Source organism: Gossypium raimondii, chromosome 5, assembly GCF_025698545.1.
Source record: "Gossypium raimondii isolate GPD5lz chromosome 5, ASM2569854v1, whole genome shotgun sequence".
Classification (NCBI taxonomy): Eukaryota; Viridiplantae; Streptophyta; class Magnoliopsida; order Malvales; family Malvaceae; genus Gossypium; species Gossypium raimondii.
The window spans coordinates 53,633,157-53,648,757 of NC_068569.1; the positions used below are offsets into that span (position 1 = coordinate 53,633,157).

The 15,601-nt window shown below is 31.8% G+C and overlaps 1 protein-coding gene across 2 annotated transcripts; it reads left to right on the forward strand.

The window, feature by feature from the left end:
• Positions 1-9,463: 9,463 nt before the first annotated feature.
• LOC105768321 (ADP-ribosylation factor GTPase-activating protein AGD5) lies at positions 9,464-13,828 on the forward strand. 2 transcript variants are annotated; one of them, XM_012588199.2, is made up of 11 exons: positions 9,464-9,746; positions 10,548-10,606; positions 10,770-10,860; positions 11,278-11,332; positions 11,443-11,533; positions 11,639-11,873; positions 12,218-12,398; positions 12,548-12,729; positions 12,905-13,132; positions 13,221-13,276; positions 13,435-13,828. In XM_012588199.2, the coding sequence occupies exons 1-11, from the start codon at positions 9,696-9,698 to the stop codon at positions 13,592-13,594; spliced, it is 1,389 nt and encodes a 462-aa protein (XP_012443653.1). In that variant the 5' UTR covers positions 9,464-9,695; the 3' UTR covers positions 13,595-13,828. The 2 variants fall into 2 exon arrangements, with proteins under 2 accessions (XP_012443653.1, XP_012443651.1); XM_012588197.2 differs by having other exon boundaries at positions 9,466-9,746; positions 12,203-12,398.
• The last annotated feature ends 1,773 nt before the right edge of the window (positions 13,829-15,601 follow it).

Here is a 15,601-nt window from a genome sequence, read left to right on the forward strand (position 1 = left end):
CCTTATTACCCCCTCTTTAGATCCAATGATTGCTTTTCTAGGACTATAGATATCATTCATATTAGTTCTAATTCAGATCTTTTCGAGATTTGTGACTATTAAACCCGTACTTAAAAATTAGAGAATAATTTTTTAAGTCTTTTAAAAGTTAATAAAAATAATTTGACTTTTAAAAATTAAAGAAAAAATTTAAACCTCTTAAAAATTGGAAAACAATACTTTGGATCCCTTTCAGTCTTAAGTCCTGGACGGCTGCACCTCCAAATGACCCTAAGGATCGAGCCCGTTGACTACCCTCTTAACCATCAAGAGGGAGGGAAGGAGATATTTCCCTATTTAAACAACTCACCTCATACTCTAATTACTTTATTACCCCTCTTTAGATCAAATATTTTTTTTATGATCAAGTGTCATTAGAATTTGTTTTACGGTTTAACTAATTTTTTTAAGATTCGTGACTACCCGTTCCAATAATTTTATATCCATTCTGACGTGGAAAAAAGTGTAACATGAGAATTTCTTAATGTGAAAGAAGGTTTTAATCCTAATTAATTTTATTGGGAAAGGCATATTTAAAGCTAAAAAGCTTTTACAAAGATTTCTACCTTGGCAGTTGAGGGATGCTAGCAACAAATTAGGAACAGTACACTGTCGCCTAAAGTAAAACATATCTGCTGGGAGAGCTTGAGAGAACTTGTTCCCTGCAAAACTGTCTTACCTCGAAGAGAGATTAGCAAGGATATTGGTTGTGCCAGGTGTGGAATGGGGAAAACTCTAGACCATGCCTTGCTTCATTGTCTCAAGTTGAAAGATGTTTGGGACTTCTTTAAACTCGATGTTCTGTCTACATCTATTTCTCACTTTTTAAGGATTGTTTTGAAGGCATATTTAGACCTGAAAAGGATAAGTTTCTAACATGTTTGTGAGCTATATGGTTTCAACAAATTGCATTTGTTTGTGGGCAGACATAGAGAGATTCAAGGGTGTGTATCAAACGAATGTCAACTCCTTCCTATCAGGCCCTAGTTTCGTCAGTTGTATGGATGGTCCATGATGTTGGTTGGGTTAAATGCAACCTCGATGCAGCTATATTTCAAGTTGAAAAGTCCATAGGCTATGCTACTATTGTTCAAGACGAATGAGGTTTTTTAAGGCTCTCTTGGGATAATTTCCCAGTCCCATGAATCCTTATTTGCAAAGGCTTTATCGGTCCAGGAAACTCTTTTCAGGAACAAAGAACTAAAGCTTGAAAAAGGTGATTATCGAGCTCTCAATTATTTAGAGAGGTGTCACCCGTCTAAATTTAAAGACTTATCAAAAAAAGTGAGAGTTTAAATAAAAATAAAATGTCTAAAAGTTGGATTCAGATTTATGTAGGTTGGGCTTTGAGTAGAACTTTTTTGACCAACCTGACCTGAATATATATTATATTATATTATATTATATTATATTATATTATAAAAATTATTTATATTAATTATAGATGTTAAATAATAATTATACATTTTTATTAAACTACTAACCTAATAACAATTTAATTCATTACCCCTAAAGCCCAAAAAACCTAACCAACTAAATAATCTAGCCTAAATTAAAATATGAACTTGTTTATTTTATACTTCTAACAATACTTTTTTAATGTATTTTTAATGTGTTAGGAAACATTTATTTTAGTATTTATTTTAGTTTGTTTAATATAATATATTTTCTAAAATTTGTTTTTATATAAAAAAATTTAAAAGTAAATATAGGTGGAGTGGGTCAAGGTTGAGCTTACATTTCTAAATTCAGGTCAAGCTTGGAAAAAAATTTTGCCCACTTTTTGGTCCGGACCTTGAAAATCAATATAGAAGTTTTACATGAGCCTTGCCTGAATCTGACCTAGCCTAACCCATAAACAAGTCTAGTAACTTTAAAATTGGGGATGGTTTTTAAGTGAGTGTCTTACTTTAAGAAATCAATTCCTTAATATGCCTTTCCTATGGAATCAACAAAGTGTAAATAAAGTCATTAACTCTCTAGTAGCTTTATTATTTGCAAACCATATTATTTGGGATTCAATTCCTCTTAGTTTAAGTTCAATTTTGTACTTTGAATTGATTGAAGTTAAATTTGAAAAGGGGATGAACGGTGGGATCCTATATACAGGGTAAACTTACTGGTTTTGGTTAAGAGTTTGTCCTCCTTCCTAAGTACTTACTTTTGGTTCTACACTTTATGAATCTAAAATCTTTGTTTCAAATATACATATAATATGTTATCCATTACGTAAATTTATATTTTTATGCAAAGGTAATAAAAATTTAGTATAAAGATTTTCAAAATCTTAAATACATGAAATATATATAAAAATAAAGGGAAAGTCATCCCTTACAACCAGCAAAGGAGGAGCCGACAATAGAGAAAAAAAGAAAAGAAACATGGGGGGAGGGCGAAAGAGACGAAAGGTGGAGGAGGAGGGGACAGTGGGTGTCAACTCTATGGTGTCAGCCCTAGAGCACTGGCCAACGAGAGAGAGGGAAACCCACCATCGACAGTGAGAGGAAGAGACACAACAAGGGAAGAAACAAAAGGAAAACGAAACAGAGAAAATAGAGGGAGGGAGGGAGTGTAACTTCCCAAACTCTTAATTTTAAATTCGTAAAATTATGACAAGAATAAGCTATTAGCTTAATGGTTAAGAGTGAGTAAGGAGACAATGTAATTGGCTAGAGATAAGTTTGAATCCCTTCTTTTGCAAATTGATTAAAATTGTTGCAATTTTGCTCCCTTCCTATTTTGTGTCGTCCCACCTAGTTAACCTAGGTTTAAAAGTCATTTTTTTTTTATTTTTTGTTCACTATTTATTCATTTCTTCTTTTGGTGTAGCCATCCAAGCTTTCTTTGTCACAACCTAAATTCGACGGATCCCATTTGAGAGAATAATGTATGTATATTAACTGTTTTGGCGCATTATAGTAGTATGATTTGCCACCCGACTGATTCGTTAGCAAGGTAGAGTATTGGCGTATTCTAGCATGAAAGCATCTGCCTGGTGTCGGTATCTAAGAAATTGGTCCAGGATATCTTCAAGTGAAGAAAGTTTACACCTCAGAGTTCTTGGTTAAAAAACGAATAGTCTATTAAGCATATGGGAAAAATTTTCCTTTACTCTCCTAGATTTTTTTACCTTAGTTTGCTGAAAACTAAAGAAAATAAATAGGAAAGAAGTGGTTTGAACCTAAAACCTCTAGGGGTACACTAACTACTTAACCATCAAGCCTAGGTCATTACTTGGTTATTCATTTCATCTAACCCCTTATACTTTGGGGTGTTACATGTAATGGTGCTCCAGTCAATTATTAGTGTTCTATGGATTGTAATTGAGGTGTGGGATTCAAATCAGTTGTGAATGGTGTATGCGTGTGTACTACCCTGTTATACCAAATACTTATTATTAATGTTGTTATACCAAATACTTATCGATCAGCCTCCAATTATTCTGTTGTTTGGGTGTCAATTAACTTCAATTTCTTGTTGTTATAGCCTGCTATGTGTTTGTCGATCAGCACTTAATTTTAGCCGTCAATTGTCTTGTGGTCGTTGTGCTAATCTCAAACTTTGCAACACTCATTCCTTTGTTGTTTCAATTGTTGTTCGCTTCAGCCACTACCTTTAAATGCCATCCAAATTGGTTTAGTTGATGTGCTTGTTTAATGTTGACTTCCTACTAGATATAATGATATTGTGGATGTTCTTATTATCATGTTTGGGTGGATTTGGGTTTTATGCTTTTGCTATTTTGACAATTTTGTGGTCTGATTAGTTAGTTTGATTAAAGTTTGATTTATTGGAAAATTGTTTAGATTAGTCATATAACTAAAATTTGTTAGAATTATTTGGCTAGATTAACTTGGGTTGTTACTAAGTTAAGTGTAATTAGAATTCATGTAACTTAATTTTAAATTAGTCTCTCTTTTTAAATGTGACCGTTTAGATTAGTCGGTACAAGCTTATCAATGTTAATTGGTTTGGATAGAGATAATTAAGTTGAATTTGTTGCATCTTATGATAACTTGATTTGAATTAATTAACTATTCGAGAACAAGGTAAATGTGGTGAAATTATTAGATTAGTTTGCTTATATTAAAATTTATTTTAATTTATTGGATTCGATACATGTAGACATGGTATATGATAAATAGTGTTCAAGTAATGGTGAAATTGAAATTATATCTAAATTAGATAAACAATTAGATTAATTTGACTTAGATTAATTAAAATTAGTTTGAAGATTAAAATTAGACTAATCACCATAGAATTGATAACTTATAATTGTTTTAATGAATTTGTATATTTTTTCTATTGAAGTGAAGGAATTAAGCGACCCGTTGAAAGCAAAGCTCGTTGTGGATTGATCGTTTCTAAGAAACAAATACTTAGAATTACATTTTGTGATCCTTACGTTTTAAATTATCTAAAGTCGTATGATTAGGTTCGTTCAATTTTGAGTTGGGGAAAATTGCAGATAGCAATTGGTTTGCAAACTTGCGTAATTCAGGTGTGGGACTTAGTTAAATGCGCATTGTGTACGTGAGTACTTCTTGTTTGATTTGGTCAAATGATGGTATGTCTTTGAGAGTTGTTTGATTGATGTTTTTGTTTGGTGTTTGGTCGAATTGTGTGTGTACCTTTCAATGGGGAAACTGAATGCACATATATTTTCTTTTTGATGCATGTCGAATATGAAGTGTGGATCTTACCTTGCGCAATTAGCCTTAAATTGATATTATATAATTTATATTGGTAAAATGTGTTTACTGGTTGATGTGCATACAAACATGCCATGACTGATATTGTGTTATGTACATATTTATGCTACATACCATGTATGACATTGATTGTATTGAAAGCATGTACACATGCCACTAATTTTGTTAATTGAAAGCATGTAAGGCATACCCCAATACCATTTACCGAAAAGCATGATAAGCATGCCATTATACTGAACTGATATTGATAAGCATGATGTGTTTCATTGATAATGTGTCCTACTACATTTGCATTGGTTGGATTTCGTGGATGACAAAAGAGTTTCATGGAGTACCGACGACATTTATAGTCTGCAACATTGTTGTCAGTGCACTACACCGGAGTACCAAGGAGATTGGGCGATTTAATCACACTACTAGCAACTCGTCTACACTAATACTGGCAGTTTATCTGCATTTTTGTTGGCTCGTCCACAATATTGGCAGCTTGTCTGCAAACCGTTATTGGTTGTTTATCCACACTGAGCTACAACTCCTAATTGTTTTGGTGATTCAGTAGACGAGTTATGAGGAACTCGTGGTGTGTAGCGAATGGATGGGTAGGACCTTATTGCATTGTCATTCTCGAGCATGCATATGCATAACTGTTGAAAGCACCATATTTTGTGAATCCTGGGTACATCTGTAATTATTGATACTATGTTAAGCTTTTGTGCTCAATTGTCAAACCGGTTTCTTGCATGATTTGTAAGTTCTGCATACTCTATTGACCTTTGATTAAGACTCACACTGGGTTTTTTAAGCTCATCCCATTAGTTTAACATTTTTCAGGTAATCCGCAAAGTTAGGGCTCGGACTCAGCATTCGGAGGTCTCGACGCGATTTTTTTCTAAATAAGTATTAAATGTTATAATTTTATTTTATTCAAGTTACGGGAATATTTTGATATTTGCATGCATTGTGACTAAGACTAGATAAATTAGATAACTGAATAATAAATTAATAATTGGTCTAAAAAAATTAGGAATAATGGCTTCTATTAGTAAATAATAGAGTTTGGATTTTTCACTACAAAACTGGTTTCCGAAACGACAAATTAATAGTTAAATATGTTTTCAAAATTAATAAGAGCTTTTATTTCATTAGATCCTAATTAAATTTCAGTATAAATTAATGATTTTATAAATTCAAGTAAAGCCCATTTTAATTTTCCATAAAATAAGCAATTTGCTTTTTATTAGGTCATTTGAGTGGCCACTGTAACTTCAAAATCGAGTCATAACTATTGGTTTTCATATACATGGTAGATGTGCCATGATCTAGTACTTCATAATAACATTTAATTTAAATATGGTTTATTATTAGCCATAAACTTGAACATAGTCTGTAAAATAGACATGAAAAATATTTTTAAAAATAAATTGGTTACCTTTTTTTTCATATATGTGGTAGATGTGCCATTATCAGTACTTGATAATAACCTTTACTTTAATGCGGTTTATTGTCAACCACAAGTCTTTAACATAAACCGTAAAACGAATATGAAAAATACTAAAAAATATTTTTTTTCATATACGTGATAGATGTGTCATGATCTGCATTCTAATAAATTTTTTAGTTATATAAGAATTTTCTTTTGGTGAATTACAATAACAGGACAAAGCCCGAACAACAAATACAACTAATGCGACTCGAACCCAAGCCACACTTAAGGCTGTGAATATCCTTAACCGTCATGTCATCACATGGGGTTTAGTTATATAAGAATTTTAGTATCTTAATTTTAGTATAATATCATGATATTCTTATGAAAGTACAATTACATTTCACAATTATAATTAATATATCCGTATAACATACTCATATTTAGCACGTACCTAAAATTCCAAAAACATAACTTAGTAATGGAAATAGAGACTTTTAGACGGTTAACTTATCATTTTATTTCGATATGTATTAGTATCAGTGTATTTCGATGAATCATTTTAAATTTCTCGATTCTTTTTAAACATTTTCATATATCATATATGCGTGCAAGATATTTCATTTATTTATATATAAAAATATATTTATATTTAGATATATATGTTTTAAATGATTAATTAAGTTGAATAACTTAATTAAATGACTGAATTTTATTTTTAAATATAATTATAAAAATAAAATAATCAAGATAAAAATATTAGAATCTTGTACCAATAGAAAAAATTGATACCTTGATACCTTGATACAAGTCGATTTTAATCAAAAGCAGATAAAAATACATAAAGAAAATCGAAATACATTTAAAATTTTAGGGTAAATTATATTAGTAGTCACTCAACTATGAAAAGATATAAAATGGTCATTCCACTATTTAATTTTGTCATTTTGGTCACTCGACTATCTTGGATTTTAGATATTTCTATTTTTACGCCATGATTAATGACAAAAAAACCATAATTAGATAACCTCGACTATATAATTTACCCAAAATTTTAAAACAAATATCAACTATTTAATATCAATTTAAAACTAATACATACCATTAATATTGAAATGTGCCTACTACCCTGCATTAAAGTTATAATAAATTTGCTTTTGTTGGTTTTAAATTTTGAACATTTAAAAACAAATGCAATTAATGCCCAATGGAAAGAACTCTTTACAGGTGGATGTAATCATCTAAGGAATCTATACTCTAATGATTAGTTTGAACTGTGTTGGAAAATATGATAATATTATTAATACAATAATTAACAAACAAAAAGAAAGTTTTTATTTATTTATTTATTTAAAGATGGATTGGAATGAATTTTTTTGTCAATGTGGGAGGATGTGGGCTCGAGTTAAACATGTTCATGGGTCAGACTACCCGCCCAAGCCCAAAGGTGCACCCAAATTTTGGGAGGGTTTAAGCAAAAAAATTAGGCTCAAAAAATGGGCTTGGACAAAAAAATTAGGCCCGTTTAAAATATGGGCTGAGCTCGGGCTTGAACATTCAATGCTGGAGCCCGACCCTACCCGTTTTAAGTTTTTATTATTTATATTATGTTATTTTTATATGTTATGTAATTTAAAATACATTAAAAATAAATTTATACTATTAAATAATGTTAAGATGACTATATAAAAATTTTAATAAATAAAAAATGTATAAAATTATTATATATTAAAATAAAAAATATAAATATTTTTTTAAAAAAAATTAAAAAATAATATGGGCGCAAGGGCAAAGCCAGAACAATTTTTTAGGGGGCCAAATGAAAGTTTAATTTTTGTATAGTCTAAATCTTTATAATTTTTAAAAGATTTAACAAATTTTTTTATAATTTTAGAGGGGGTCAAAGTGTAATTTTACCTTTTCTAATTTAAAATTTTAAAAAATTTTAAATGGCCTAAATAGTAATTTTCCATTTTAGGGGAGCCGAGGTCCCTACCAGCCCCCCTAAATTCATCTCTGTATGGGTGGGCCTAAAATGGGCTTGAGTTAATCTTTTGCAAATATGACCGGATTTGGGCAAAATTTTAGACCCAGATTTCTAGTTGGGCCGAGCTTGGGCAAACGTAAAGTAGATTAATATCATGCTTAGATCTAGCGCATTATCCTCTTAGTTATGAGTTGAAAAATGATTATAAATAGTTTTAAACATTCTGTAAAAACAAAACAGATACGACGGATTGTTAAAAGAAAACAGTTTAAATTTAAAACCTAATTTTTCAATATGTTTTTGTTGAGAAAGAAAAAGAAAAGACAATGTATAATTTAATGATTAGAAGAACTCAATGGCTAATGATTTCTTAATTGTGAGGGCATAATTACAAAATTAAAATGTTGGATATCACATGGCCAGCTCAAAAACCTCTTCCCAACCCTACCTGGGAATCAACTTCATCTTCTTCTTCTTTTTTACTTCCAAATATATAATTATAAAGTATTTTTTAATAATTTCAATAAATTTTTAATGTTATAAATTATTTCATCACTATAAAAATTATTTTCAATACATTATAGTAATTGAGAAATATTATTTAAAAATTAAAAATAAATGATAATGCTTTAATAAATTTCATAATTAGAATGAGTACCAACTCAACCTAACTTTAATCTAAAATGAATATTATTTTTTTTGGAAAATTAATATAATATAGAAATACCTTTTAACATATTTTTAGATTAATTAAATAATAAATTATATAAAATATTTATGTAAAAATGTATATTTAGTAGTTTTTACAAAGATACGTCAAGGCATGGGCATTGTTGTTAATGTAGGAGGACGTGGGTTCGAGTGCGCTGAAACATATTATTTTCCTATTTATGGGTAATTTTAGGCATTGTGTCGAAAAATCAGATATGATCACAAGTAAACTAAGAACCGGGAAAATTCAGACTAAAACTGAGACAACATATGATGAAATTCGAAGACCCACACAAAGGATTAATTTTTTCAATAAAGATAAGTTTTTAAGAAGTGGTTTTATCTTGTTTTATTTCGGTATATAAAATAGTTTTTGAATATTTTCTTTATGAATATATTGTTATTATTAAATAAAACCAATAATTTCATTTATGATTTTCAATTAATTAAATCAAAATTTTATTATATAATTTTTAAAAAAATATTTTTTGAAAAATGGAATAATTTATTATTTTTCTAATAAAATTAGAATAAGAGCGAGATGATTATTTGTTTATTTATTTATTTTTTTAATATTTTCTATCTCTAGTGGCATAAAAATCAGAGAGAGAGAGAGACAGAAAAGAGAACATAAGGAGAGGGAAAGAAGAGAGAAAGAGAGGCGACGAAAAGACCGAATTGACCTCGGCTTTCTTTTGAAATTACCCTTTCTTCTTCTTCTTCTTCCTCGTCGGCGTCGTCGCCGGCGTTGTTCTCGTCGTCTTCGGCATCAACTCCGATCTCTCTCTTTCGCTCGCCGTAGATTCCTTTTCATTTCTTAAACATGAACGAGAAGGCCAGCGTTACCAAGGAGCTCAACGCCAGACACCGAAAGGTTATTCTTCAAAATTCACCATTTTGACCTTGTTTATTCGTAATTCCAAGTAGCTCCCTCGTGTTTTCAACTTTTTTTGATTTGATCTGTGTTTTTTATATCAATTTTTGTTGCTTTTCACATGATTTTTTTTTTTGAAATTTCTCTTCGCTTTTTGGTTGTTTGATTTAAATTTCAGCTTTTGTTAAAGGATTTGATCGAATCGAATGTCGAATAGCGAATATGAACTCATTTTAGGAATCTTTACATATGAATAAATGGTTATTAATGTAAAATTGTTATTAGATTAAGATCGGTTTAGATAGATCGAGCCGGTAGATTTCATTGAGATTAATAGAATTTCGTCAGCTAAAAATTGGATTTTAAATAGTTTCTTACTATTTCGGAGAACTAAACTCAGTTTTCCTCAATCAGTTTTCTCTATGAGTTTCAAGTTCTGTTGCCTAATTATCCCTTTTCTTTTTTAAGATCTTTGTCAAGTTTGGCGATTATGATTGATTTGTTCATATATTTGAGAACTTTTGAAAGGTTGATTTTTGGACCATAGGAACAAATTTACGCAATCTTCCCATGTGGCATCAGAGCATATGCTTTAGGTGGTCGAGGGTGTTAATTTCCTCCATTTTCTATTGTAAACGTATAATTCTTGCCTGGAACTTTAGGTTATTGTGCTTGTTTGTTAATCTATTTGATATAGTAGGTTCATCTAATTAATGATTCTTGTTCATGTTAGTAATTTTGTTGATTTTGATATTCCGCCAGTTTGATAAAGTTCTTATTTTTTTTACTCTTCACATGCAGATTATTGAAAGTCTTCTTAAATTGCCGGAGAATAGGGAATGCGCCGACTGCAAAGCCAAGTATGTATCGAGAAAAATCTAGAGAGATGATGTGGATATCATAATAGCAAAAACTAATATATAAATTGTTTCAATACAATTTAAATTGTTATAGATTCTGTCGTTGGATTAATGATAACATCATTCTTATCATAGTGCTAATAATTGCTTCCTTTCTCTTCAGAGGTCCGAGATGGGCAAGTGTGAATTTAGGTATCTTTATATGCATGCAATGTTCTGGGATCCACAGAAGTCTTGGGGTACACATATCGAAGGTGCTTTTCTTATCTCTAGAATATGTACTTTTATCTCTTCCTGATTGAGAAAGTTCATCGAGTTGCTGCTGCTGCTGTCACAACTTTTGTACTTCATTCACATATTTTCATGATAGACTAATTCTAGACCTTGTTCCCATTATGGGTATGGATTTGGCTCACTCAGATGTTGGGATTGCTCTTGTTTTCTGCTACCTAAGATTTCATCTTTCTTTTTCCTCCTCAATATGTAGGTGATCCTACAGTCATCCAATTGTCTCCGATGCTAACTGTGATCCTAAAAAACCTTTTACCGTATAGTGCTTGAGCATGTTTCTTTTTCTATGTTACCGGTTATTAAATTTTGGTTTTATGATTAGTGAAACCCAGTTTATCTTTCCCAATTGTATACCTGCATCTTACTGGCTCTTGCTCCAGGTTCGATCTGCTACACTAGACACATGGCTTCCTGAGCAGGTTGCTTTTATTCAATGTAAGTTATTTGTTAGGTCATGAATTTGCATTATTATGATTGGTGATGGTTTTAATGATAAGATGATAAGAGCCTACAAATTATGACAATGATTAATGTTTATCATGCAGCAATGGGGAATGAAAAGGCAAACAGTTACTGGGAAGCTGAGTTACCCCCTAATTATGATAGAGTTGGAATTGAGAACTTCATCCGTGCAAAGTATGTATCATAGAGTTTTCTGTATCCACCATTAACCTATTTTAGATTAAGTGAAGGTTTTTCATTTTTTTTTTGTATTATATTAATTGTTGTTGTATATTGTAGGTATGAGGAAAAAAGATGGGTTCCTAGAGATGGAAAATCCAAATCACCACCTAGAAGGTTGGACGAAAGGGCTCCCTCACATTGGCAGAGACCTAATGAAACAAGTGGTCATGGGCACATTAGTAATTCCGAGAATTCATTTGAGGAAAGGAGGAACAAACAAGCACTTGGTCAGAAAGAAAATCTTCCTGCAACAAGAGTTAGTCTTCCTGTTCCTCCTAAGGGACCTGATCAGGTACTAAGTTCTTTATGTATGTGCTTTTGTTTCTAATTCTTTCTAGAAAATCAGTCATCCGCTTTTCTCTTAATGCATTTACATGGATAACCTAGAGGAATTAGCATTAGAATGAAGAAGTATGAGACAAATGCCATATGGAAAGAAAGTTTATCACTTGCTAAAGTAGCAAATAAATAGTATCAATTTGAACTAAAGTCTTCAATCTGTTTGTCCATGGGTTAACTTACTTTCTTGCTTACTAGTGTATAGGATTCTATTCCAGTAGTTTACCACTCTTATTTATTATTATTTAAATGTTCATATCACATAATGTGTTGATCGAATAGGTTACACCCGTACAGAAGCCTGAACCAGTTGTTGCGCCAGCTGAGGCAACAAAGCCAGCTGTAGAGACTGCTCCCGTAGCCATCGCTCCTAAAGTCGATTATGCTACAGACCTTTTCAACATGCTGTCCTTGGATGATGGTCCAAGTGAGAATGGTTCTGAGGCAACTTCTACTGATGATTGGGCAGGCTTCCAGTGTATGTCTTGACATTTCTCAATAACTTTTGTTCATTGACGTTTTTTCATTATTATCTTGTTAATGGTATTTGTACCTAGTACTAGCCTCCTGAGAAATGGTTAGAGCATTTTATAATTTCTTTTGATTTTGACACGTGCTATTCTGTAGCTGCTGCTGGAGGGGCCTCCACAACTGACGAACCCAATCCACCAAAACCTGCCGAAAGTAATACCAAGTCTACTAGTGGAATTGAGGATTTATTTAGTGATTTACCTCCATTAACAACCAACCAAGTCCCAGAGAAGCCTCAAAAAGATGTTAAAAATGATATTATGAGCCTCTTTGAAAAGGTATATCTTCAACAGCATTTACTTGGGTCTTAGGAGTCCTTGGTGTAGAACTTATATTAATTGATCATTTTCAGGTTGGAGCTAATTGATAAGCATGACTTTGCGTTTATCTCTGATCCTTTTTTTTCTTTGTTGGGTACAACATTGTTGATGTGATGGTTTCAATCAATTACAGTCCAATATGGTGTCACCTTTCGCTATGCATCAACAACAACTAGCTATGCTAGCACAGCAACAGTCCCTTCTCATGGCTGCTGCAGCTAAATCTGCTCCTGGAAATGCTCAACAGCCTCCATCTAACGGCACAAACATACCCTCTCAAGCTTGGCCAAACAGTGGCTACCAATTCCCTGGAATGATGATGCCCGTTGCTGGGCAGGCTGATCTGCAGAAACTTATGCAGGTAGACTCCATCACATAGTTGCAATTGCTTTAAAACAAGTATATCTAACAAGTTTCTCATCTGGTGCACTTCTTTTTCATTGCATTAGGCTATGAATATGGGACAGACACAAATGGCGAACTCATCTGCATATCCATCATCCAGGTACATATTAATCTCTTTGTTCTCAGTTGTCTCCTTTAATACCGTCGGCCTTGTCACGAGTTTGTCCCATAAATAACTATTGGTTAGATTACTAATTTCATTCATAAGTCATAAGTTGTTCCATTCTCCTAAAGTACTGGTTATGTCCTTTCTTGTAGCTTTTATGGATTGGGACAAGTTGCCCCATCAAATGGTGTTGCAACGACCGGAGCAAGCAAGCCTCAATCAGCTTCCCCAGCTCCGTCCTCAAATCCTTCGCAAACAGGTAAGGATTACGATTTTTCATCATTGACGCAAGGGATGTTCACAAAACACTGATTCAGGTCTGGTTTCCGATGACCAATGGCTTTGTCATAATTACTATACCCAAAAAGTTATTTTCACAGGAATTTAGAGCTTTGGAAGGGTTTTTACAGGGAATTTGATTGTAAACCATGTGTAGATGCAGTTTCAGTTATTTTTTTTGTTTTTCTTTTCATATTTGAGTGATGTATGAGTAGATTTATATGCCAATACTTTAATAAAAGATAGTTTAGGTTGAATTGGATTAAATCAGTCTTGCTCAAAACATGGTTTCTTTTAGCAGCATTATTATGTTCTTTTTGCACGGTTAGAGATGGTAGCAGATTAGTCAAACTATGTTTTTGGTCCCTCTATTATGCTAGAACTTGGATTTAATCCTTGTAATGGAATTGGAATAATTTGGCCCTCTTACTCTTGTAATATGTTATTAGTTAGTCCTTGATGTGTTGAGATATGTTTTTAGAAAACATCTTTTAGCTTTCATTTGATATGTAAATTTTTTATTGGATTTAGTTTGACTTTTTTTTATTTAAAAAACTGACATGTGGACTTTTAAAAAAAAATTATGTTCAATTAAAATATCAAAATTCAAATTTTGACTTTTTGGACTTCCTTTTCATCTTTTTGAAAGGAAAAAAAATGTGGAGTTCGCTTAATTCATTCATCAACATACAATCGAGTTGTATACGAGTAATGTACTTTGAATGCAATAGGTTGCTTCTTCTCCTACTTTGTAAAGAAGTCTCTAGTTATTACACATCTACTCTTTCATTATCTACACCCTATGTTAGGTGATTGGTTGAGCATCCATCAATTGCAGTCTAACTCATTTAACAAAATATGATGTCACACCTCTATCCCCATTGATATACGTGGCAATCCGAAACATGATTTAAAAGGCACTCATAGACTGGCAGTACAAGAAGTGGTCTAAGATGTACCCATATTTCACCATCCAATTGGTCACCCGAACATTAGCCACTCCCCATGTTTTATATTGCCGATACATATGCCATCCATCCTTGGCCATTCATGGGCTCCCTCGTCATGTCATCCGCTATTAGTGGTACACTCTTATCTTTAAGAAAAAATAATTGAAGCTTAACAATTGACATATAGTGGACTTACCACTTGATCGACCACATAGGTGGGCCACTATCTTTATTGTTGGTGACATAATATTGCTAGATATGAAGACCTTTCTTCTATATATATCTCAACACACGATAGATAAATAATATTTCCCCCGTTTTTACTCCCTTAAGCCTTAGCACTCTACAATCTCCTCTCGTTATCGCCTTTTCCCCTCCAACTTCCTTCCTACTCAGCTTTACTCTGACTCTTCGCCTGTAACAAGTGAATCGACCTCTTTGTCATCACCATCTTCTCTTTCTTGGTCCTTTTTAAACACTAGTATCAACGTACCAAATATCTAATCAAATCATTTTATAAAATAATAAATATGTTATGCAAGTTATATAAAATTTAGAAAAATAACACAATAGGATTTGAACCAAAGATCTCGTAATTTTTAATATTTCAACTTTACCAATTCAACCAAAATTTTATTTATTTTTATTTAATTTTTTATAAATATATTTGTTCCCAAAAATTTTCACCAACACCATGGGTGTGTAATAATCTAATTTAATATTTAAGAATTGATTGAGTTTGTGTAACCTATCAATTGAGACTATCTATGAAATTATAAAAATCTATTATTTTAGGTATTTTGTCTTTTTATATTTTTATATAAACTCTAGAAAATATATACACATGATAATATTTGAGCCCAAAATAGTTTTTATTATCTCTGCTCTATCATTTTAACCAAAACCACATTCATTTCTTATATATTTTAATGATTTTTATATAATCTCTTTTCACCTACATCATAAGTTTGTCATAATCTAGTATTTATAGAGCAAATAGGCAATTGTTCTGATTAAGGTTAAATCACTTTTGGGGGCCTCAATTTAGTAACTATTTACTTAAATTTTTTTATCCAATTTAGTACTCGAT